Source organism: Chiloscyllium punctatum, chromosome 26 (assembly GCF_047496795.1).
Source record: "Chiloscyllium punctatum isolate Juve2018m chromosome 26, sChiPun1.3, whole genome shotgun sequence".
Taxonomy (NCBI): Eukaryota; Metazoa; Chordata; class Chondrichthyes; order Orectolobiformes; family Hemiscylliidae; genus Chiloscyllium; species Chiloscyllium punctatum.
Window position 1 is genome coordinate 56,005,247 of NC_092764.1, and position 25,357 is coordinate 56,030,603.

The 25,357-nt window shown below is 40.8% G+C and overlaps 2 protein-coding genes across 5 annotated transcripts in view; one reads left to right on the forward strand and one right to left on the reverse strand.

Annotated features, from left to right (window-relative positions):
* The window catches only part of tsnaxip1 (translin-associated factor X interacting protein 1), a 59,460-nt gene extending 57,537 nt beyond the window's left edge, over window positions 1–1,923 (forward strand). Inside the window, exon 16 of the mRNA XM_072547449.1 lies at window positions 662–1,923. Within this exon, the coding sequence (XP_072403550.1) occupies window positions 662–860 (199 nt within the window). The 3' untranslated portion in view covers window positions 861–1,923. The remainder of the gene's footprint in view (window positions 1–661) is intronic.
* Window positions 1,899–25,357, reverse strand: part of cenpt (centromere protein T) — a 68,680-nt gene continuing 45,221 nt past the window's right edge. For all 4 annotated transcript variants that reach the window (XM_072547447.1, XM_072547448.1, XM_072547445.1 and 1 more), the window contains 7 exons: window positions 23,084–23,211; window positions 13,521–13,907; window positions 12,070–12,705; window positions 11,747–11,834; window positions 6,836–6,991; window positions 6,034–6,138; window positions 1,899–3,834 (listed from right to left, as the gene is read on the reverse strand). In XM_072547447.1, the coding sequence (XP_072403548.1) occupies window positions 3,711–3,834; window positions 6,034–6,138; window positions 6,836–6,991; window positions 11,747–11,834; window positions 12,070–12,705; window positions 13,521–13,907; window positions 23,084–23,211 (1,624 nt within the window). In that variant the 3' untranslated portion in view covers window positions 1,899–3,710. The remainder of the gene's footprint in view (window positions 3,835–6,033; window positions 6,139–6,835; window positions 6,992–11,746; window positions 11,835–12,069; window positions 12,706–13,520; window positions 13,908–23,083; window positions 23,212–25,357) is intronic.

Consider the following 25,357-nt stretch of genomic DNA (forward strand, 5'->3'; position numbering starts at 1 on the left):
CGAAATGTCTGCAAATCAAATTCCCAGTTCAGCAAACATACCCACAACTACAGCAACCGGCACCTGAGCTACAAATCTTTACGCAAACCTCGAATTACTGTTTTTCATTGACAGTATCATCCTGTGATAAACTTTATTCTAAAAAAACCAAGTCAGCTTCACGTTATTCCACTTATATTGGAAAATAAGTTTAAAGGAGTAATATAAACAAGGGATTTTACTAATAAAACTAAAAAGATGCAATGTTGAATAATGCACTATATCCTGAAGTTCTATTGATATCCAGTACACACAAAATAAACCTGCTCGTTTTTTTTTGTAAATATGAAAGTGTTGCTTGATTCTGTTAAAATGTTGATGAACAGCTCAAGGGAGAGTCGAATAAATATCCAGAGATAAATCAATGCATGTAATTTTTTTAAAAATTATCTCCTCCCTAACATTGGCAAAGCTACAGAATATTAAGCTAGGTTTCTATCTTGCAACTTAAGCACTACTTATTTAAATGCAATTACAACAGTGTCTCCTTCAAAGTGAGTACTTCCATTGCAGTCAAACTTGCATACAACCATGTGATGTCCACAAAGATTATGTAATCTGTTAAACTATTGTGACTACAGGAAATAGCTTTTTTAAAAAAAACATTTTCCTTTCTCCACAGGGAGCTGACAGAAGCTGACCTAAAAAAGGCTTTTCAAACTATCGATCCATCAATAGATCCACAGACTTTGGCCACATATTTAGCTCAAGGTTTCCAAACAACAAAGGAACAACTTGATCAAGCTGCTGCTGTGGATACTGACACTGTTTTAGATCGATTACAAGCAAGTGACATAAAGAGAGTAGGACCACGGAAGTAGTCCAAAAGTATATTTCAATATTTGTAAAGAGTTCTGATGAGTACCGCTTTACATATGTTAATATTTTTAAAAGTAAACTACATTATGGGTGTGTTTGAATTGAGTCTAATTTTTAAAAATTAAATAACATAGTACTGTCTTCTTGTTGTTTTTGGAACTCCACAACTAAAATCTGTTTGTATGGTTATTAATAGAAAAGTGCTAAAATTGATATGAATATCTTTTTAAATGTATTAGTAGGTACTTTTTAAAAACATTAATTCATGGTATGTGGGCTTCTCATGCTGGGCTAGCATTTATTCCCCATTCCTAATTGCCCATGTTGTGGTTGTGAACTGCATTAATACTCCTACAATTCTGGTCATACAGTACTTTAATAAAACTTATTTTTAAAAGCTTGCATCTAAAGGAGATGCTGAATGAGTTGTTCACACAAGTTTGGTAGTTTCTATAATATAATGAATGCAAATACTTTAAGACAAGCAGCTCCAATATTACAAAAAAATGACTCGTCAGAGACTTCTCTTTTGAGGTTACTATCATTTTATTGAATCTCAAGACAGCAACTTACACATCCCTGAGTATTGCAACTGTCTACTAACTTATCGAAGTGACCATTTTTCATGAATAAGTCTTGACGGTCAAGATAAGCAGGCTGCTAAATTATGGCATAAAAATGTTTGTTGATGTTTTGACTGACCTCATTCGTGATGATATTCCCTTTCCCAGTTCAGAATTTGTACTTCCACTGGATAAAATGGGTCAACTCAGCAACATCAAAAACTGCTGTCTGATTGATTTATAATACCATATACTGTAATTTTCAATGCTACAATGAACAGGTCTCAGATTTGTCTCAAACTGAAAAAGTAGCACAAAGCCCTTGTTAAGTCTCAAGAGAACAGAACACAAAAACCCTGCTATTGCAAATACTCTCTCTCGTTTACAACAAATTCAAATCAATCAGCTACATTTCAAATTTGTAAGGATTAATAAAAATTATAATTTTTATGATTAATGCAAAGAGTTTTTTTGAGATTCAGTTTTAAAAGTTGACATCTTTATTGTGCATTTTACAGAATTATTAACATTATAATTAATCAAAAGACTGAAATCTTCCATGGCATGTGAAAAAGAAACAAACACGAGCTTGATCAGATGTACAGGTTATTACAGTGCATTCTAGGAATAATGAAATACAATGGACGTGTCAAGGAATCACAACTGACATTTGCAGAAGTAGAATACCTTAACTCAAATGACAGTCGAAATTAACTTTGTTATATGCTTCGTTAAATTTACCATGTTTTCTTGGTTTACTATCTGAAGTTACACAGGAACTTCTAATGGACTTGAGCAGTTATTGGGTGAGACACGAGTAATGAAAAATCAAATATTACTCAAGTAGGATGGTTAAATAAATTGTAATTAAAGTTTTGTTGAAGGAGATGCACACTTTTCTTAACTAATTATACAACATTTTTATCTAAAATGTACAACATGTTCTCAAATTTTGGTCATGCCAAGTCAGGAACAGCAGACTCAAATCTAGAGGTGAAGATTTTCTATTTTAAGACTGCCTACATTTATTACAAGGAAGTAATATTTTAATACAAAACACATTTTAAGAGTGCAAAAGTACTGATGAGAAAAATTGCTTTGTGGTGCAAGTTATATGTATAATTATAGTAAAATATATTTTAACTTTAAACCTATGTTTTGAATCAAGCTCTCCACGTTGTAATTTTATATAGATAGTCTCAACCTGCTGCTTAGTAAATATAAGTCCAGAGTACAATTTGCCAATTTTACATGAAGTTGTGCACGTCACTTAGGAGAAAAATTCACATTGGTGATGTAGGGAATTGGGATTAATACATATTATTTGGCTGATTAGTGAGAAGATTCCTTTGTAGATTATTGCAAAATATCCAACCTTGGAGTACAAACATTACCACTCACTGCTTTGAAAACATTCCTCATGTTCCTTCTGCATCTCACCAAAAACCTTAAATCTTAGTCCTTGACTAATCATCAGATAAATCGGAATTTTTTTTTTGTTAACATTATGACTAAATGATTGAAATATATGGTAGAGATATATCTAAACCAATCTCATAAGCAGGAAAGCACCAACTTCTCCTTGATCTTACAGCTAAACTTGGGACCATTCTCGTAAATTTTCTTACCTGCTCAACAACTTCATATTCTTCCTAAAGTCTGATGTGCAGAACTTTGTAAAGGTTCAGCTTTTGTACTCAATATTTATTAAGTGCAAGAATCCATCTGCTTTGTAAACTGCCACCTTTAAGGATGTCTGTACATTAAAAACCCCAGGTTTTCTTTTCACGTGCACTTTTAAAACTCTGCCAATAAGTCCATGTTTATACTGATCCCTTCTGCCAAAATGCACCGTTTCACTTCTACAAAATTCCAGCTACAGCTTTTCTGTGAATTCTATCCAAAACCTTGATCTTTTCTCCGAGCAGTGTTTTTCTCCCAATTTTATCAACCGTGGTATTTTGTCAATTGCTTTAAGATCCGTACAGACAATATCCATTGAATTCCCTTCAAATTTTTGTTACTTTATCATTAAAAATTAATTATTTAGTCAAGAACATTTGCTTTAATGTTGATAGGATCCATGGATTAAATGTAATGCTAATACAGCATGGTTTCCTCAGCAGAGAGACCCTATAAATCAGAGCTCATGGAAGTCTATAAGAATGGCTATAAATTTTACATTAGGGGCTTCATTAAAAGAGAAATATCTCCACTTACATCGAGCTGTAATTTCTGGCCTGGCAAGTAAGAGCAATAGATTTGATGAGACACTGTACGTAGTGGTTGTTACTTATTGGGAATTATCTTACTCCCACTGACAGCCATTGGAATTAGTTTTTCTCTGCATTCCATAGATAGGTGGCGTTCTATCAGTACATTCAAGGGCATCTTTGCAGTCACAAATCCTTGCCTAAGAAAAGGAAACAAAATAATTCAACAATAGATTTAACATATAGATCTGTTTTTTAAAATCCAATCCACTTGCAATGTCTTTTTTTAAACATAAGGGACGTGCATTTCTTAAATTTATTGTTCACATTATAACTTTACAAAACACATTCTCAGCAATCCTGTGTGCACCCACATAAAAAATATAGCTGATTTTGTAGTGCCATTCATGATGTCAAGACAAACAAAAGTGTTTTACAATCAATTAAGCCTTCTTTTAAGGGATCAGTAGTCCAGAACTTAAGTATTGTTGAAGCTTTTTGTTTCATACTCAGTATTATTCCTTGTGAATTAACTTGCTAAGAGAAAACAACATTTATACCATATGAAAGGAATTAGGATGGTCAGTTCGGCTCAGAGCGTGGTGTACTGGCCTGTACTGGAAGTTAAATAAACAGGACTCTTCTTTGCTGACAGGAAAATATGCATACACACAACTGTTGTTTCAAGTCAACGAAATAAGTCAGAACATTGTCCTGATAAGACAAAAAAATTCTACAAAATCTTTTTTCCAGTAATATTTGAGCGATTTTAATTTTATACTAGGATGTAGGCATGGGACATCATAGAGAGCAGTTAAGTGTCAATCACATTGTTTTGGGTCCAAAATAACATTTAAGCCAAACCAAGTAAAGATAATTGCTTGCTTCTTTAATTATCAGCCAATCAGATGGGTGTTTAAAACAATTGATGACAGTCTCTATAATGTTGACATAGCATGGAACACAATACAGCATGGAAACTGATCCTTCAGTCCAACCAGTCCATACTAAACATAATTTCAAACTAAACTAATCCCACCTGCCTGCTCCAGCCCATATCCCTCCAAACCTTTCTCATTCATGTATCTATCCAAACCTTTTTAAATGTTGTAACTGAGCCCGAATCCATCACTTCGTCAGGAAATTAATTCCACATGCAAAATATCCTCTAAGTTAAAAAAAATTACTTCTTTTTAGATCTCTCTCCTCTCACCTTAAAAATGTGCCCTTCTCATCTTGAAATTCCCCATCTGAGGGAAAAGACAACTACTATCTATACCTCTCATTATTTTATAAACTACTTTCAGGTTACTTCTCAATATTCCACACTCCAGTGAAATAAGTCCCAGCCTATCCAGCCTTTCTTTAAAATCAAACCTTCCATACCCAGCAACATTCTGGTAAATCTCTTCTGAGTCCTCTCCAGCTTGATAATATTCTTCCATGAAACAAACTTTTGATTTCAGATTTTTTTAAAAATTGAATTTAAGTCCCATCAGAAATGACAATGGAAGTAGAGTCTCCAAAATATTAGCCTGGACTCTGGATTGCTAGTTCAGAAACATTACTATGAGGCTAGTGTAACCCCCCCCCCCCCCCCCCCATTAAATATATTATGAATATTGTGTCTTTATGACCATGTATACAGAGAATAATAATCAGAGTCATAGAATACCAAAGCAATGAAAGGAGGCCATTGGGTCCACACTGACCCTCTGAATGGCATCTCACCTTCCCAGTACCCTATCCCTGTAACCCTGCATTTCCCTTGGCTAATCCACCTAACCTACACATCGCTGGGCACTATGGGCAATGTTAATATAGCCAGTTCACCAAACTTGCAGCACCTAGCAGAAATGGGGAACATGTGCAAACTCCACAAAGCTAGCCGCACAAGGATGGAATCAAACCCAAATCTCTGAGCATTGTGAGGCAGCAGTGCTAACTACTGAGACACCATACCACCCAAGATAATCATCCATGTTACCTTTGAAAGTCATACAGATTATGAACAGCAAGCTTACTGTCAAACAGCTACACAGTTATTGAAGCCTATATGCCATACTAAACAGGTGTGTTCATATTATTTTCCCCATGAAACCACTGATAGTAGCTAATGGCAGTCTAGTCTCGGTCTCTGGCACAAAGCTGACTTCTTGCTATTATCCAGAAGGAAAAAAATGGTTAGATAACAATTTTAGATGGTTGCTGAAAACCATTAAAAAATAATTGATGTTGCAAATAATGCTATTGTTCTTCTGTAAAATAATCCTTAACAACCCTGTCAAGACCAGTATATATGGCTTGAAAAATAATTAAGTTTATTGCCAACTAAAATTGTATTGGATACATATCAAAATTTGGTGAACTTACTGTTTGTGACTTTATTCAAAACTCACCTTTTCATTAGAAGTTCCAAATCTTCTTTTTCAATAGTTCTTCTTTTAGCATGTTTGCTATAAATATCAACATCATCACAAAGCTGTTTGAAATATAATTCCAAGCTGTAAAAAGAAAACATTTCTAAATCCACAATAGACATAGGAACTATATTTCTCATGTGGTCTTACCATTCCTATATTATCGATTGCAGATAACACCATCTCTGATCACTGCTTCCAGTGACATAATTGGAAAATACAATGTCCACCCAGATATTAATATCACCTAACATTACTTCACCATGACCTCTCTTTCTTCCACAAGCTCTAAATTATCTTGCCTGACATCCAGTACTAAATAAACAGAAATTGGGAATTTTGAAGCTATTTGTCTTCAGTTTTCAACACAAACTCCACTCCCTAGCCACCAGCTCTTCTGTCCCTGTCATTTCTGACCCCAAGATGCACTTTCAAATACATATCTATTCCATACCATGACGAAGACCGCCATTTCCATCTCTATACCTTTACCCAACTCTATCCAAATACCGAGCCAAAGTAGTTCAGAGTCACATTTTGTTTTGTAGTGCTTTGGGACATTTTATGAAAGAGGCCCCTCTTGTGGCATAGCAGTAGTGTCCCTACCCCTGGACCAGGGGACATATAATAACATTTCTAAACAGATTGATTACAAAAATAGGTGATATATTACTTGCTGTTGTTTGTGCCCCAATTTTGAAATTTTTAGAATTATTATTTCAAAGTTTTATAACACAAAATGATTTGCTTTAATGATTAGCGTTGTAAAACTGCAACTTACCATTGTTCAACTACTGTAAATGTTTCCTTCTTCACTCTCATTTTGGCATAGTGAGTAAAAACAGATTTTACAAAGCTGCTTGGCAAACTGGTTTTCTTTCTTGCTTTGGTTGTTTGTTTTGGATTCTGCCTTACTTTTACAAGTGGTTTGTATGCTCTGTTGATCAATACATGCAATACTTAAGTGTTGGTACAAGCAACTGGTTTTACATTATATGACAGGTTTGTAACCAACTAGTGCTTGGAAACTAGATTTCAAAATCCAGCGATGTTTTAGATCAGTACAGATGATTCAGTTGATTTCAGTGTCACCAATCACTCCTGTAAGTGTCCTTAAATTCAGCTGTTTAAAAATATACAAATTCATACAAATACAACACTTCCAACATATTAGACTCAAGTGTTACTGCAATGCCTTCATAAATCTCATTCTCTCAAGCTGTTACAATTTGCAATAAATACTAGTCTTCTATTTGCTTCATCTGAATCCAATTCGTGTTTTCAGAAGTAGGCTGTGCTATGGTGACTAATCCCTTATCACCTGAATAGCATTATTTTAATAAATGAATGAATTTCTATAATTTAATCCAAAGTATACTTGCCATGTTGTGGAATTCTGATTATTTGCTTGAAATGAATTTTCAGTACATGATGTTAAAATCAAGTTAAATGTAGTTTGCAAAATAGTAAATCCACATCACATTCTGGGAATTGAAATTGGACCCTCATGAACTAACCTAAGTGACACTTGCTGCCTGCCATACGATCTTGTAATGGAGGTTGATTGCAACACACTTCAACATTTACAAATAATATGCTGTAATACTTTGCGTGATACAAGACTTTTTGGCACATATTTTAATCTAATCATCTGTAACATGACATTTTCCCATCAGCCAGACGTTTCAAGTTTGTGACTGTACCACAACCTACTTTCAATGTTTATTGTATCCCAAGCCAATACCTATGCCTCAAATTACGTAAATGAAATAGATTTCTGGATCATTTCCTGTTCATTGGCACTCTGGCATTGAGATTTTAAAAGGAGATGAATAATGCAAGTTATTCATCTTTCTATCCCAATGATAAAAGAGTTCTTTGTTATGAGGAAAAATATTTTAAATAAAGAGGTTGACTCCATTTGGCTTTCAACAACAAATTAGGTAAGCATTCAAAGGGAACACATGATGACAGGAAGACAAGTGGGGAATGGTGCCAGACAGGTTGTTGTTACTGACAGCCAACCTGGATTTGATGGGCAGAACAGCCTCCAGTGTTGTAACCCTTTGATGATATCCCAGTGGGCTGATTACTCTAGATGTCTGTGCACCAAATTTCCACACCAGCTTGTGGCTTGCATTGAAAATCAACAAGAATTACCAGGACAATTGAAGTTATCACAACTGCACTTATCTAAAACATGGCAAAACTCTGTGTGACACAAGACTCCACTCAAAGGTAATTGTTATGAAGATGTGGGTGTACTGTACCTTTAAGAAAGTTAAAAGCTAGCAGAACTACCTATCAGAACCAAGTGTTCTGAGTAAGATACAATGTAACATGTGGTCCAGCAGCTAGGGTAGCTGGTTTCCTGAAGACAAAAACAAATTTGAATTTGGCCAATCGGTTTAAATTATACCCCAAAAAATACCAACCTCCAATCAAGTTTGAATTTAATATATTGACCGGTTTGGTCTGGGTGAAGTTTTCATAAGATGGGTAAATGTTCTTTACAGTGTACCTCTCGCTATGGTCATTACCAATGGGGTACGATCAAGCAATTTTAATATTTCTAGGGGCAGCTGGCAGGGCTGTCCCCTTCACCATTACTTTTTACGTTGGTGATTGAACCGTTGGCAGAGGCCATTCGTGGGGATCTCAATATAACAGCTCCAGAAGTGGGGTCAAAAGTACATAAGACCTCACTGTATGCAGACGATGTTCTAATTCTCTTGACAAATCCAGCAGTTCAGTACCTTGCCTGATACAATGCATTCACGCGTTTGGCGCTTTTTCAGGATATAAGATTAAGTTTGCTAAATCAGAGGCTATGCCTATGGGTGGTCTTACGAAAGAGTTGGCTCTTGAGAGTGATTATAGATTCCCATTTAGGTGGTCACGGGGGCGGGGAGGTTTTGTGTATTCGGGCATATTCATTACTCCAGTTCTGGATTGGCTGTTCAAAGCCAATTTTACTCAATTATTTGAAAAAATTAAACAAGATCTCCAAAAATTCTCGTGGTTGGGTCAGGTAGCGCTTGTTAAAATGAATATTCTCCCTTGTTTGCAACAACCTATACGGTTGCTCCCCCTGATTTTCAATAAACAAACACTCAGGAGACTGAACGGTTGGTTCAGCTCCTTTATCTGGCACCATAAACGGCCCCTCATTAAATTAAGACCATAAGACATAGGAGTGGAAGGAAGGCCATTCAGCCCATCGAGTCCACTCCGCCATTCGATCATGGCTGCTGGGCACTTCAACTCCACTTACCCGCATTCTCCCCGTAGCCCTTAATTCCCCGAGACAACAAGAATCTATCAATCTCTGCCTTTAGCCAAACTGCAGTTGCCTCACAGATTGGGGGAGTAGACGTTCCGGCTATTAAAAATTACCAATTAAGCTCGCTTTTGACCTACGTGAGTGATTGGGTTTGTGGGGACCCTCTTTCAATATGGCTAGATATCGAAGCCTCCCAGGCAAGGTGCCCCCTTACCAGTTTGCTGTTTTTGGACAAGGTGAGGACAGTTAGGGAATATTGCCATAACCCTATAGTCATCAATACTGTTAAAGCATGGAGGGCAATTCGGCAGAGGGAAGGTAATATTGGCAAAACATCTATAGTGGGTATGCTGAGTATGATAGATTCAGGATTTAAACGTTGGGCAGCCAGGGGTGTATCTTGCATGGGCGATTTATTTGAGGGAGATGTAATGATGTCCTTCGATCAGTTGGTACGGAAGTACGAGTTACCTAATAGAGACCTCTTTTGTTTTTTTCAAGTTAGGGATATATTCAAAAAATGACTTTTGACTGATCTCTACAAATCTGACATAGAAAGAGGGGTACTAAGGGCTAACAGTACACTCTCTGTCAGTACTTTATATCACCAATTGGGGGATGCCACCTCAGATGAGTCTGATCAACTCTGCAAGATGTGGGAAAGAGAGCTGGGTGTTGAAGTTTCTTCAGAGGCATGGGAGGATATTTGGGACAATGCAAGGAAGATATCAATTTGCAATAGGACCCATGCTTTACAGTTGAAGATTCTCCACAGGGTCCACTTAGCCCCAGACCATTTGTCAAAATTTAAACCAGGGGTATCTTCAGCATGTCCCAAGTGCAAGGTCTGCACGGGCACTCTTACCCATTGTCTTTGGTTTTGTGACAGGCTTCAAACATATTGGAGCACTGTGGTGGATGCAATGGAGAGGATTTTAGGTGTGGGGTGGAGAAGGACCCTATTTCTCTCTTTTTGGGCCTACCCAATGTATTTCCTGCAGACGCGTATAAGAAAAAACTTTTCAATATTCTTACATTGTGCAAGGAAGAATATCTTGCTAGATTGGATATCAGAAAAACCCCCCGGGCCTGTCGGGTTGGCGGAAGATTGTTATGGAGCATATTCCCCTGGACTTTCTCACAAATATGGTACACCACAAAACTGAGAATTTTTACAAGACATGGCAACCCTTTTTGAAATACCTGGACACAGATTTATCTGCCACACTAACAAGGGCTTTTATATAACCATTACGACTGTGTTTCATGAGTCCAATATCCAGGGAGGAGGAACTGTGAATGTATGAGTGTTTTGTTGGGCTGGGCTGAGTTATTACTATTTATTTGTTTGTTGTTAGGTATTTATTTATTTAGTTAAATAGCTAGTTTATGTTTTTTAAAATTTTATATTTCTCTTTATATGTTTATACATTTGTACAGGAGGGTGGGTTGGGGAATTTTTTTTATTATTTGGGTTTAGTTTTTTACTATTTTTGTACTGTTTTGAATTGCATTGTTTTGTATTTGTTGTAATATTTTAAAATCTATTTTTTCTTAATAAAAATATATTATTAAAAAAAACTTCATACCTGTGGGCGGCACGGTGGCACAGTGGTTAGCACTGCTGCCTCACAGCACCAGAGACCCGGGTTCAATTCCCGCCTCAGGTGACTGACTGTGTGGAGTTTGCACGTTCTCCCCGTGTCTGCGTGGGTTTCCTCCGGGTGCTCTGGTTTCCTCCCACACTCCAAAGATGTGCAGGTCAGGTGAATTGGCCATGCTAAATTGCCCGTAGTGTTAGGTAAGGGGTAGATGTAGATGTAGGGGTATGGGTGGGTTGCGCTTCGGCGGGGCGGTGTGGACTTGTTGGGCCGAAGGGCCTGTTTCCACACTGTAAGTAATCTAATCTAATCTAATCTGTCTTTGATGTCATATTTTATTAAAGGTATTCCCCACTTTTCGAAAGTTTGCTTTATGCTACTTCGTTTTTACGAAATACCTATATTAGTACTTGTTTTTGCTAAACAAAAGAAATCCAAAGAGGATTTTCGCTTTTACAAAGAAAGGTGAAATTTTTCCCATATAAATTAATGGTTCTTCACTTTACGCCATTTTGGCTTACGAAAGGTTTCACAGGAACGCTCTACTTTCGGATGGTGATGGTACTTAGATTTACAGAGGTTAGTAAAAAATGAAATATAGTTTTCTTGACTAAAAGAAAGGATTAACTGACTGCTTCATTTTGCTCTAGTGAAATACATTTTAATCCAAGTATAATATAGGGGCATGCTAAAAAGATTTTTAAATTTTTGTTGTGACCAACCAAGGCAGTTGAAAAGGGAATCAATTCACCACTCTTCACCTGGTCAAGGAGGCTTATAGTGATGAAATATTGTAATTATTACTTACTTGCTATCCAATATCTTGAGAAAGTGTGGTGTGGTCAGTAATGGAGAGGATCTGAATCGCTTGTCACTCTGCTGGAAAGCCAGTCTCACTTTTATATCAAAGCAAGATTCCAGATGAAATTTTTATATTCAGAAAAGCAAACAGCAGTTATTAGATTAAACAAATAGTCTGAAACATTAAAAGAACTTAAATAAATCATTTTTGGATATTTGCTGAAGACAAAGACTATAAGACTTTAAAGCTGTCACGTGGATCACAAAAATTTCTAAGATGTAGTCAAGACTGCATCATAATTTTAGTGATTAGCTGTTCAGCTAACTTACCTTTACTGTCACCTTCTTCAGATTCACTACTGTCTGGCAACTCTTCTCTGCTGGGTACTTCATCAGGGTCTTCTTCATCATCGTCATCCGCCTCATCACCCTCCACTTGCTTGTCATCTGCCTCATCACCCTCCACACGCTCGTCATCCGCCTCATCACCCTCCACACGCTCGTCATCCACCTCATCACCCTCCATTCGCTCGTCATCCGCCTCATCGCCCTCCATTCGCTCGTCATCTGCCTCATCGCCCTCCACTCGCTCGTCATCTGCCTCATCACCCTCCACACGCTCGTCATCTGCCTCATCACCCTCCACACACTCGTCATCCGCCTCATTACCCTCCACACGCTCGTCATCTGCCTCATCGCCCTCCACTCGCTCGTCATCTGCCTCATCGCCCTCCATTCGCTCTTTACCCATCTCATCACCCTCCATTCGCTCGTCATTCACCTCATCATCCTTCACTCCCTCACTTACTATGGTTTCAGCTTCCATTTTATCACTTTCCACTTTATCACCCACTTCATCAACTAACATCCCTTCATGAGTATCCACTCCTTCAGAGTGCCGTGATATGGTTGACTCCTGTTCACCTGGCATTAAGTTCAGTCCAGCATCCGTGACCACCTTGAATTCTGCAAACAAAGATAACTGTTATTACAATTAATTTTTTTGAACTCCATCAAAAGCATTTTAATTCAATTCCAAATAAATTTTCAGCAAGTCCACAACTGGGAAGCACAGTTGCAAAATACAGGGGGTCTCCTATTTATTAGGAGGCTTTGTTTGCTTAAGGTCACTAAACTTTGGAATTCACTATCTCAGAAAACAGTGAAGGCTGGTTCATTGAATGTTTCATGGCTGTGTTAGTCAAATTTTCACAAGGGAGTCACTGGTTATGGGGTGCAGACAGGAAAGTGGAGATAAGGTCATACTCAGATCATCTTATTGAATGGTGGATCAGTTTCAAAAAGCTAAATATGGCTTACTGCTGCACCCATTTCATAAATTAGATTAATTCTGAAAGTATGAACTACTGGCCTGAGTGGTTACGTTTTTATGAGGAAAATTATTAGAACTTCAAATTATGCTCAGCACCTTTGATATAACTTAGAACCTTGTATTAAATACTTGTATAAAACAGAAATCAAAGTTGTGTCTTCTTGGAGGATAATAGAAAAATGCAAAAAGTTAACAGAACAATATTTATTTATAAAATTTTGCGAAGAAATTAGTGCATCTTCACTGAGGTAATATCTAAAGTACCATTCGCAACTATTTTGCAGACTAAAGAGAATAAAAGCTGTGATATTGAACGAAATGTGTCAGCATGCTTTCCAAGAAAATTGCCTGGATAAGCACTTCAATAATGTAAAACACTTATTAATTTTGGCACAATTATGCATATTCAGCAGTATTACCACACGACAATATAACTGAAATGCCTTACCACGATCCATTGATTCTTCACCTGTAGCAAGATCTTCAACGTGTTTCCCTGCAGCATACACTATTTGGTGATCTGTATCTGACAAATTCTTTTCTTTAATGAGACTGTGAGAGCTGGCTCTTCCTGATTTGGCCACCTTTACAGATTCTTCTTCAACTCTCACTGATAATTCAGTTGTTTTTTCCAGGTCAAGCCGAGAGTTTAAATCAAATGCATTTTTCATCTCTTTAGTGTCAGTTGCAACAGCCTTCATACTATTACTTTTTGCTGGCCATGGTGAAGTGTACAGTTCAGTAGCAGCAAGTTCATCGTGCTGAGTGTGCGCACTGGATTTCTCTTTCTCGGTGCTGTCACTTGATGTGTCCTGCACTTCTGGGAGCGGTTTCTCTAGATTATGAAAATAATTATTTTGCCATTACTTCATTGCTTAGAATGCATTCTGCTAACACATATGAACTTCACTTTTTTGGTCAAAATTATTCAACTAAATTAAAACTGTGTTGATTTTGTTTATCAAAAATTATTATTAACAGAAGCTAAACTGTCATTACCCGGTTACATGGCACAGTAATCCAATGGTAAACTGGATTCTTAATACAAACAGCAAAACAAAGGATTGAATCAGTTTCATATTAGAGCAGCTCTGAACAGCAAGCCCTGGATAGATGTACTGTGAAAGAAGATCTAATGAACCAAAGTCATATCATTGCAGAAATGTTGGAAATCACAGTTTCAACCTGTGTTCTAATACTATGACGACACTAATGCCCAATCCCAGTGAAATATTTCTTACCAACTGATGGCTCCCAGTTTCTTTGCCTTGTACTGCTGAGATGATTTTATAATTTATTTTTGAATCTTCTGTTGTGATTTTTTTCCCTCAATATTAATGGCCTATATGTTTTTTCAGTTTTCAACACTAATGGCCTAAACATCTTTGCTGCTGGAAGAAAGCTGTTCTCCCTTTTGAACTAAAGCCAAAAACTACTGTTTTCTGGTCTGTTAAGTCAGCAGTGTAAACATTCTATGCATCAACAGCAATGCCTGCTTTGAAGAAGTTTTCCTCCTCTCTCTACAAGAATCTCAGGGAGTCCCTCTCCGACTGCAACTCCCAGGTCATTTCCTCTGCTCTGAAGCTCTTCAACCATGTCGTGAAACAAACTCAGTACCACAGGCACATTTGCTTCCTCAGTGCATGCCTCCATAACCAACTCATCCCACACGGACTCCGGACCACCTTTAAACCAGCAGAGTTTGGACCCGTACAGGATAAACAGTACAGACTACAGATTCAAAAACACCAGCAACAGTTCTCCTTCAAGATCCTCCGCTCCATGCTTGCAGCAATGCGCCGTCACCTAACCTCTCTACAGTCAGTCCTGCCTCAGCTGAGGGCCACACTCTCTCAGAATTGCAAAGGATCCACACTGTACTACATCCTCAGGAGAATTCATACTCTCAACAAACAGTATTTCAATTCCATCTCAAACATCAAAAACTGTAAGTACAACAAACTTTTATCCACCCACCTCCATAACCAGCGCTCCTCAAACATTCCAGAAGATTCCCCTGGCCTCGGAAACGCCATTAGCCATGCGGCTGACGCAGCTATCACCCCCACGCTGATTGATGATGTCATTTCCGCCCCCATCATGGCCACTCCCACAGCCACTTCCGGCCCTCACATCATCGCTGATGCCACACGCTCAGTGACTTACGTTAGAGCCCGGGTGTCCTTGGAGAAGGAGCACGCGGTGTCCAACACCACCCTGGAGTTGTTCAGGGAGAGGTGGGCACCGCAGGGAGTGGAGTGCATTATTTCCCCGTCCAACTCTATTTTGATTTAGTTCCTACCCTCCCCTTCACTGTTTTGATCACACAGCATTGCCCTGTGGTTTGAAGGGCAGTGCTTGTCACCGGCCACTCGGGGGTTTTCCTATCTTCCTCGTGGTGGAAATTGAATAAAGACTCGTGCACTTTGTGTCTTTCACTGTATCTCACACCTGCACACACACCATGGGTGCTGGGGAAAAAAATAAGCACTACCGCAGTTAGGCGGTAGTGTGGGGGTTAAATTAAAAAAAAACATTACCCATGCTCATGCCTCCACTCCCATTCCCCCCACCATCACACCCACTCCAGGTACTGGCTCCACCCTCACTCCCAGCTCCACACCCACACCAGATCCCAGCTCCCGGCCCTGCCGAATTTTCACCATCCCTCCAGACCTCCCACTCACTGAGGACGAACGATCCGTCCTCAGCAAAGGACTCACCTTCATCCCCCTCCGTCCACGCATCAATGAATTTAATACACGCCGTGACATCAAACACTTCTTCCATCGCCTCCGCCTCCGAGCTTACTTTCACAATCAGGACTCCCGCCCACCCTCCGAGGACCCCTTCGCCCACCTCCAACACACTGCATCCACCTGGACACCCCGTGCTGGCCTATTACCTGCCCTCGACCTCTTCATTTCCAACTGCTGCCGGGACATTAACCGCCTCAACCTGTCGACCCCCCTCCCCCACTCCAACCTCTCACCTTCACAACGCGCAGCCCTCCAATCCCTCTGCTCCAATCCCAACCTCACCATCAAGCCAGCGGATAAAGGGGGCGCAGTGGTAGTCTGGTGCACTGACCTCTACACCGCTGAAGCCAAACGCCAACTCGAGGACATCTCTTCCTCGACCATGACCCCACCCCCCCATCACCAAACCATCATCTCCCAGACCATACAGAACCTCATCACCTCAGGAGATCTCCCACCCACAGCTTCCAACCTCACAGTCCAGTAACCCCGCACTGCCCGGTTCTACCTCCTTCCCAAGATCCACAAGCCTGACCACCCTGGCCGACCCATTGTCTCAGCATGCTCCTGCCCCACTGAACTCATCTCTACCTACTTCGACACTGTCCTATCCCCACTAGTCCAGAAACTCCCCACATACATTCGAGACACCAACCACGCCCTCCACCTCCTCCAAGACTTCCGTTTCCCTGGCCCCCAACGCCTCATCTTCACCATGGATATCCAATCCCTCTACACCTCCATCCGCCATGACTAGGGCCTCCAAGCCCTCTGTTTTTTCCTCTCCAGATGTCCCCAACAGTACCCTTCCACTGACATTCTCATTCGTTTGGCCAAACTGGTCCTCACCCTTAACAATTTCTCCTTTGAATCCTCCCACTTCCTCCAGACCAAAGGCGTAGCCATGGGCACACATATGGGCCCCAGCTATGCCTGTCTCTTTGTTGGCTATGTAGAATAGCTATTCTTCTGTAATTACACTGGCATCACTCCCCACCTCTTCCTCCGCTACATTGATGACTGCACTGGCGCCACCTCGTGCTCCCGCGAGGAGGTTGAGCAATTCATCAACTTCACCAACACATTCCACTCTGACCTTAAATTTACCTGGACCATCTCTGACACCTTGCTCCCCTTCCTGGACCTCTCCATCTCCATTAGTGATGACTGACTTGACACTGACATTTTTTACAAACCCACCGACTCCCACAGCTAACTGGATTACACCTCTTCCCACCCTATCTCTTGCAAAAATGCCATCCCGTATTCCCAATTTCTCCGCCTCCGCCGTATCTGCTCCCAGGAGGACCAGTTCCACCATAGGACACACCAGATGGCCTCCTTCTTTAGAGACCGCAATTTCCCTTCCCACGTCGTTAAAGATGCCCTCCAACGCATCTCGTCCACATCTCGCACCTCCGCCCTCAGACCCCACCCCTCCAACCGTAACAAGGACAGAACGCCCCTGGTGCTCACCTTCGACCCTACAAACCTTCGCATCAACTAAATCATCCACCGACATTTCCGCCACCTCCAAAAAGACCCCACCACCAGGGATATATTTCCCTCCCCACCCCTTTCCGCCATCCGCAAAGACCGTTCCCTCCGTGACTACCTGGTCAGGTCCACGCCCCCCGTACGACCCACCCTCCAATCCTGGCACTTACCCTGCCACCGCAGGAACTGTAAAACCTGTGCCCACACCTCCTCCCTCACCTCTATCCAAGGCCCTAAAGTAGCCTTCCACATCCATCAAAGTTTCACCTGCACATCCACTAATATCATTTATTGTATCCGTTGCCCCCGATGTGGTCTCCTCGACATTGGAGAGACTGGACGCCTCCCAGTAGAGCGCTTTAGGGAACATCTCTGAGACACCCGCACCAATCAACCACACCGCCCCGTGGCCCAACATTTCAACTCCCCCTCCCACTCTGCCAAGGACATGGAGGTCCTGGGCCTCCTTCACCGCCGCTCCCTCACCACCAGACGCCTGGAGGAAGAATGCCTCATCTTCCACCTTGGAACACTTCAACCCCAGGGCATCAATGTGGACTTCAACAGCTTCCTCATTTCCCCTTCCCCCACCTCATCCTAGTTTCAAACTTCCAGCTCAGTAACTGTCTCCTTGACTTGTCCGGACTTGTCCGACCTGCCTATCTTCTTTTCCACCTATCCACTCCACCCTCTCCTCCTTGACCTATCACCTTCATCTCCTTCCCCAGTCACCCATTGTACTCTATGCTACTCTCTCCCCACCCCCACCCTCCTCTAGCTTATCTCTCCACGCTTCAGGCTCACTGCCTTTATTCCTGATGAAGGGCTTTTGCCCGAAACGTCGATTTCGCTGCTCGTTGGATGCTGCCTGAACTGCTGTGCTCTTCCACCACCACTAATCCAGCAATGATGTCCTGTCAGGCATTTGAGTTAAGTCACATGCCTTCTTGGAAACGTTGAATTTAAGTTACCAGCACTCTTCTATGACTTTCTGACCTTTAGAACAAAATTTATTTTCACAGAAGTGGCCAAAGTCTACCTGCCTCTATTTTAAAATGCAAATCCTGAGTGATAACACATGTAATTAAACATCTTCCTCTATGTGCTAAAAGGTATATATCCTGAAATTTTAGAATGGAAACAAAATTAATATAATACACAGAGTTCCAAGAGCATCTGAAGAGAAAAGACAGCGCAACACAACACTTCAGATGATATTTACAAACAGTATTCGGTCAAACATTCTGAAACGATCTCTCAGCTAAAACATTAACATGGACAATTAATTAATTAAAGAGATCAGAGACAGCCTAATACTAAACGAGGGGACTTACAATAAAAAAGCAAAAATCAGCATAGATCCTGCTGAATGGCAAAGATACAAAGATCAGCAAAAAGACACAAAGCAGCCTAGAAGAGCTACTAAAGGGATTATGAAAGAAAACTTGCCAAGGACATCAATATCAATGACAAAATTTTTTATTGTTTCATACCAAGCAAGCAGGTAGTCAGGAGCAATGTTAACCCACTAAAGATTGATAGTGTCAATGACAATGGAGAAATGGCAGATATATTGAATAATTACTTTGTCTCAGTATTTACAGTGGAAAAGGAGGATAGCTTGCCAGAAGTCTTTAGGAAATTGAGTGGATCAGGACCAGGGACTGGATAAAATTAATGTATTGTAAATATAACATTGGTAATTATGAAATTAATGGAATTATAAAGAGTGACAAATCCCTGGGACCTGACAGTTTCCATCCGAGGGTGTTGAATGAAGTAGGGGTGCACATTGTAAACACCTCAACTATAATCTTTCAGAGTTCCCTAGATACAAGAATTGCCCCTGTAGACTAGAAAATTGGAAATCACTGCACTTTTTAACAAGGGTGAAAAAACAAAACCAGGGAACTACAGACCAGTTAGTCTAACATCTGTTGTGGGGAAATTGGAGTCTATAATCAAGGATGGGTAACTGAACACCTTGAAAATTTTCAATTAAACAGACAGACATGGTTTCATGATGAGTAGGTCATGCCCAACAAATCTCACTGAATATTTTGAAGTAGTGGTGGACAAGGGAATGTCTACCGGTATTGTTTATATGGGCTTCCAGAAGGCATTTGATAAAGCCCCAGGTAACAGACTTGAACTAAGGTTGAATTCCATGGAATTGAGGACAAATTATTGACATAACTATAAATTGGGTGAGTGGGGTGGGGTTAAGAAGATAGGGTTAAAAATACATACTCAAACTGACAGAATATGACCAATGGTGTCCCACAAGTCCCATGTTAGGACCAAATTATTCACATTATTTATTCACAACTTAGATAATAGCATAGAAAGTCAAATTTACTGATGACACAAAGTAAGGGAGCAATGTGGACAGTGGAAATAATAGCATTACATTAAAAAGGGATATTAGCAAAATTGCACAGCGATTTGTTGGCTTTCTTTTTAGAGTTACTGAGCTTTTACAGCACAGGGAAAGGTCCTTCAGCCCAACATATTGGCATTGGTGATCTGAATCTCACTTTCCAGCTATGGCATTTCAAATGCTCCTCTAAGTAGCTTTTACATATATTGAGGATACTCGCCTCAACAATCCCTTTCGGCAGCTAGATCCTAACACTCAAATTGTCTGGGTGAAAATTCTTTCCTGAAATCTCTAAACCTCCTGGTCCTTGGCCTTAAAACTGTGCCCCTTGGTTATTGGCCCCTCAAATAAGGGAAAGGTTTCCCCTCATCCTGTTGATGGTCCTCAGAACATTGTAGGGAGGAGTGGGCAATGCAGATGTTGGAGATTAGAGTCGAGATTAGAGTGGCACTAGAAAAGCACAGCAGGTCAGGCAGCATCAGAGGAGCAGGAAAATCGATGTTTCGGGCAAGGATTCCTGATGTACACATCAATCAGATCTTCCCTCAGCATTATCTGCTGTAAGGAAAATACCAATCTATCTCATCCTCTTCATAACTGAATTGCTCCAGTCTAGCCAACATGCTGGTGAATCTTTTCTCCAACTCTCTAGTGTAATCACATCTAATAATACAGCAAACAGAACTGCCTACCGTACTCCAGCTGTGGCCAAACATTATATTGACGTTCATCATACTTCCTTCCTCTTGAATTCAAAGCCTTGACTAAAATAGGCAGTGGTTGGTATCACAGATTTAGGTGGGAAGTGCCTGAACTAAGGGGAAGAGGATGGAGTTGAGGTAGGACGGGATGAGGTCAGTAACACCTTGATTCAGTACCACCATTCCCCATTCCACTGCTCTAAATTTACCCCCCCCTCCAACCCAATGCAATAAAGACAGACTTCCCCTTTGTCCTCACCTACCCACCCCACCAGTCTCCGCATCCAACACATTATCCTTAAACACTTCCACACCAACTCCAACTAAACCCCACCACCAAGATCATCTCCCCCTTCCTACCCCTCTCTGCCTTCCACAAGGACGGTTCCCATCGACAGTCCTTGGTTTGTGCCACTCCACCCACCAAACCACCCCCCCCCCAAACTCCCAGAAACTATGGAGGAAATGAATGAGTACTCTGCATCAGTTTTCTCAGTGAAGACACCAGCAACATATCATGTTCCTCAAAAGAGTCAGGGCCAGATGTGAGTGTGGTGGCCATCACAAGAGAAAGGTGCTGAGGAAACTCAAAAGTCTGAAGGTAGATAAATCACCCAGGTCAGATGGACTAGACCAGAGTTCCCAAGGAAATTGTTGAGGAAATGGCGGAAACATTGGTGGCGATTTTTCTGGAATCACTGGAGTCAGGGAGGGTCCCAAAGGACTGGCAAGCGGCTAATGTAACACACCTACTTAAGAAGGAAGAGAAGCAGAAGACAGGAAACTGTAAGCCTATTACCCTGACCTCAGTCATTGGTAAGATTTTAGAATCCATTATGAAGAATGAGATTGTGGAGCACTTGGAAGTGCATACTAAAATCAGGTGGGATCAGCACAGCTTCAACAAGGGGAGGTCATGCCTGACAAATCTGTTACAGGTTTTTGACGGATGGTGCTAGGGGCAAGGTACTAGCCTGGATATAGGATTGGCTGACTGGCAGAAGGCAGTGGTAGGAACAATGGGGTCTTTTATAGGATGCCAGCTGGGGGCTAATGAAGTTCCACAAGGGTAAGTGTTGGGACCACAATTATTTACATTTTACATTAATGGTCTGGATAAAGGAACCAAGGGCATTGTTGCTCAGTCTATAGATGATAAACATTTATGGGTGGGGGTGTGGTTGGGAAGAGAGAGAGAGAGAGAGACAGGAAGTGTTGTGGTTGAAGGAGGCTGCAGAAGGATTTGGACATGCTGGACAAATGGGCAAAGAAGTGGCAGATGTAATACAATGAGGCAAAGTGTGAGGTTATACATTTTGGTAGGAAGAACAGAGGCATGGATTATTTTCTAAACAGGGAGAGGCTTTGGAAATCTGAAGCACAAAAGGACTTAGGAGTCCTAGTTCAGGATTCTCTTAAAGTTAACATATAGATTCAGCTGGCAGTTAGGAAGGCAAATGAGGTCGAGAGGCTCATGTCAGACCACATTTGGAATATTGTGAGCAGTTCAGGAGCCCATTTGTAAGGAAAGATATGCCGGCATTGGAGGGGGTGCAGAGGAGGTTTACAAGAATGATTCCAAGGATGAATCACTTGTTATATGAGGAGTGGTTGAGGACTCTGGGTCTCTACTCAATGGAGTATAGAGGGATGAGGAGCAATTTGAAACTTACTGAATACGGAGAGGCCTGAATAGAGTGCACATGGAGATGATGTTTCTGCTAGTAGGACAGACTAGGTCCTAGAAGCACAGCATCAGGGTGAAGGGATCACCCTTGAGAGCTGAAATGAGGAAGAATTTCTTCAGCCAAAGGATGGTGACTCTGTAGAACTCACTGCCATACAGGGCTTTGGAGGCCAAGTCATTGAGTGTTTTTAAGACACAGATAAATAGATTCTTGATTAGTAAAAGGATCAAGGGGGAAAGGAGAAGTCAGGAGAATGGGGTTGAGAAACATATTAGCCAAGATCAAATAGTGGAACAGATTCAATGGGCTAAATGGCCTAATTATGCTCCTATCCTCTGGCCTTTCCCTGGTTATTCTCCTGCCCATAATATACTTATAATAAGCTATTTTTTAAATAGCTTGTTGACTATTAAGCATTTGTCAACTCTCAAGCCTGACATTATTCAGTGCTCTCTTCAGACTGGCTGCCTGAGATAGCACATCATAGGTATGAAAAGGACAATACAATCAAAGCACACAGCAGTACAATGCCTACTCAAAGGATTTTCTAACTCCAGTATCCCAGTTGCACTTTGCTTTCGTTCCATGAAGTGCTGAGCCAATTACTCATTTTATCACCCTCTGAAAATGCTCGTCAGTGTGTTAACATTTAAGCAGTAGTGACAATGCTTGGCACTTGATATGGCTTTGTACTTGTTCACATTAAATCATATTCAGTTATGTTTCAATTGCAATTTTCAAGGGCACATAGCATTTACCAAAGTATCATGTAACGACTCAAAGACTAAAATTTTCAAATTTGAATAGATAATTGAAGGATATACTGAGCAGAAATGATCCACTTTACCAAACAGATGGAAAAAAAACAGGTGAGTCATTCCAACAAGAACAGCCAGCACTGAAGAACGAGGTCACCCAGACAAAGGATTATACAGCCCAGAAAAAACTTTGAAAAGTAGATACAGAAGTAGTGAAAGATTGACTACCTTTTGCTTGTTGCAAGTAGAAAAGCACTCCTTCTTCAAAGTCATCCTCACTGATGAGTTTGTCTCTTCTTGGTCTTCTGCTCAAAACTGGTTTTGACACAGACTCATCAGTGTCAAAATTAATTGATCTGCAAATGACAACACTATCAATATATTCGCCAAAGATAATGTAAATGGCATTGAAAATGCCTGAAAATATATGTTGATTCGATTGAACAAGTTAAGCTTAACTCTTAGCCAGAATCACAAATGCATCACCTGCAGGATTATTTGCATATTAGCAAAATTGACCTTCCTAACTTTAGAAAGTTGAAAGAGCAACACTCATTCACGACAACTTGGCAATAGAAGCTTAATGATCTAAAGTATCAGGTCCACTTTTCAACCAAAATACACATTCAAGTCTCATCTGATTTGTATATTGGAAAGGGGCAAAGATGATTCATAAAAGTGACCTCAGAAACTGAGACCATATACTTACCAGGGACTGATGAACCTGCTTTTTTACTTTACTCATTCATGGGATGCAGGCTTCTCTGGCTGGGACAGCATTTGTTGCTTATTCCTAATTCCCATGAGAAGATGGCAGCAAAAGGCCATCTTAAGCTTCTGCAGTCCACTTGGTTTAGGTACACCCCAAAAACTGTGCAGAGAGGTTGCCAAGATTTGACCCAGTAACACTGAAGTAGTGGAGATATATTTCCAAGTCAGAAGAGGAGTTACATGGATGAGAACGTGGTGGTGGTAGTGCCATCTATCTGCAGCCCCAGTGCAGACGGTCACACTTTCAGAAATTGTTGCAGCGTATCTTATAGATGGTACACAATACTACTACGATGCATCTGTGGTGGAAAACATCTCTGATGTTTATGATTTTGTGCCAAACAAGCAAGTTGCTTTATCCTGCATGACGTCAAGCTTTTCGAGTGATGTTAGAGCTGTACTTGTCCATCAAACTCATGATTTGTGCCTTATAGTGGAAAGGCTTTCAGAATCAGGAACTGAGTTATTCCCCACAGAATCCTTAGCCTCTGATCCGCTCTTGTAGCCACAGTATTGAAATGGCGGGTGAAGTTCAATCTCTGGTCAATGGTAACCTCCAGATTTTGATAGTGGAAGATTCAACAATAGTGATGCCATTAAATGTCAAGATTTTATCTTGTTGGAGATGGTCATTTGTATGGCATAACTATTACTTGCCACTTGTGAGCATAAACCTAGAGATTGTCCGGGTCTTACTGTACTTGGACATGGATTGTTTCAGCATCTGAAGAATCACAAATGTTGTGAACATTCCCATTTTTGACCATATGACACAGGGAATGTCAGTGATAAAGGAGCTGAGGATGGTTTGTTTAGGACACAACTCTGAGGAACTCCTCCAGATCTGTTCTGGAGTTGAAATGACTGACTTCCAACAAAAATCATGCTTTGTGCAAGGTACAAATCCAACTATTGCAGAGTTTTCCCTGATTGAAATATGACAGAATGACTGCTACCAACAACAATACAGTGATTTCTATTGAATGGATTACGCAGAAAACTAAAATGGTCTCTACACGGGTGCAGCCCACGTCATCACCTGTTTGCAACAGGCCTCAGCAAGCATCTGTGCGTGGACTGTTTACAGTGTCAGGATACAATTTTGCATGCACCATGTTCCATGTATAGTGACATCAGTACAGTGCTTAAACAGATGCCCTGAACCAGGTCACAGTACAGGATGACCCCCGTATTGGTGGAATTGTTTCCCGCAGTTTCACTTGCCCGTGGCTTACCACTGCCGGAACCTACAATAGGGAATGTTCTAGTACCAGGGACTGGGGGTTGACAGGAAGGTAAATTTCCCATTTAAATGAATAGGTTTGCTCCTACCCGCGGATTTGGGTTTACGCAGTAGGTCCTGGAACGTAACTCCCGCGGATACGGGGGACTACTGCACATACACATGCATTACTGAAGGTACCTTGCTCCATTTTCCACTGACTGAGGATGAGGGAGGTTTGGAGGTGAAAGTTGGGATCAAGGCAGAGACAGAGGCTGGGGCCAAGGATGCTGGAGTAAAGCAGAAGTGAAGGCTGGGGCTGATGACATGGAGATTCCCCTCCTATGTGCTGGCTGTGGAGGTCTCTGTTTCCCCCACCTTGCTGCTTGGCCTTGCCCAGGATGAGATGGTGGTGAAGGTGACCAACAATTGCTTGGGGATGTGTGGAAATCAGTTGCAGAAGCAGCCCTGGCTCCTAGACATGACATCCTGGTTCTAGGAAACATCCC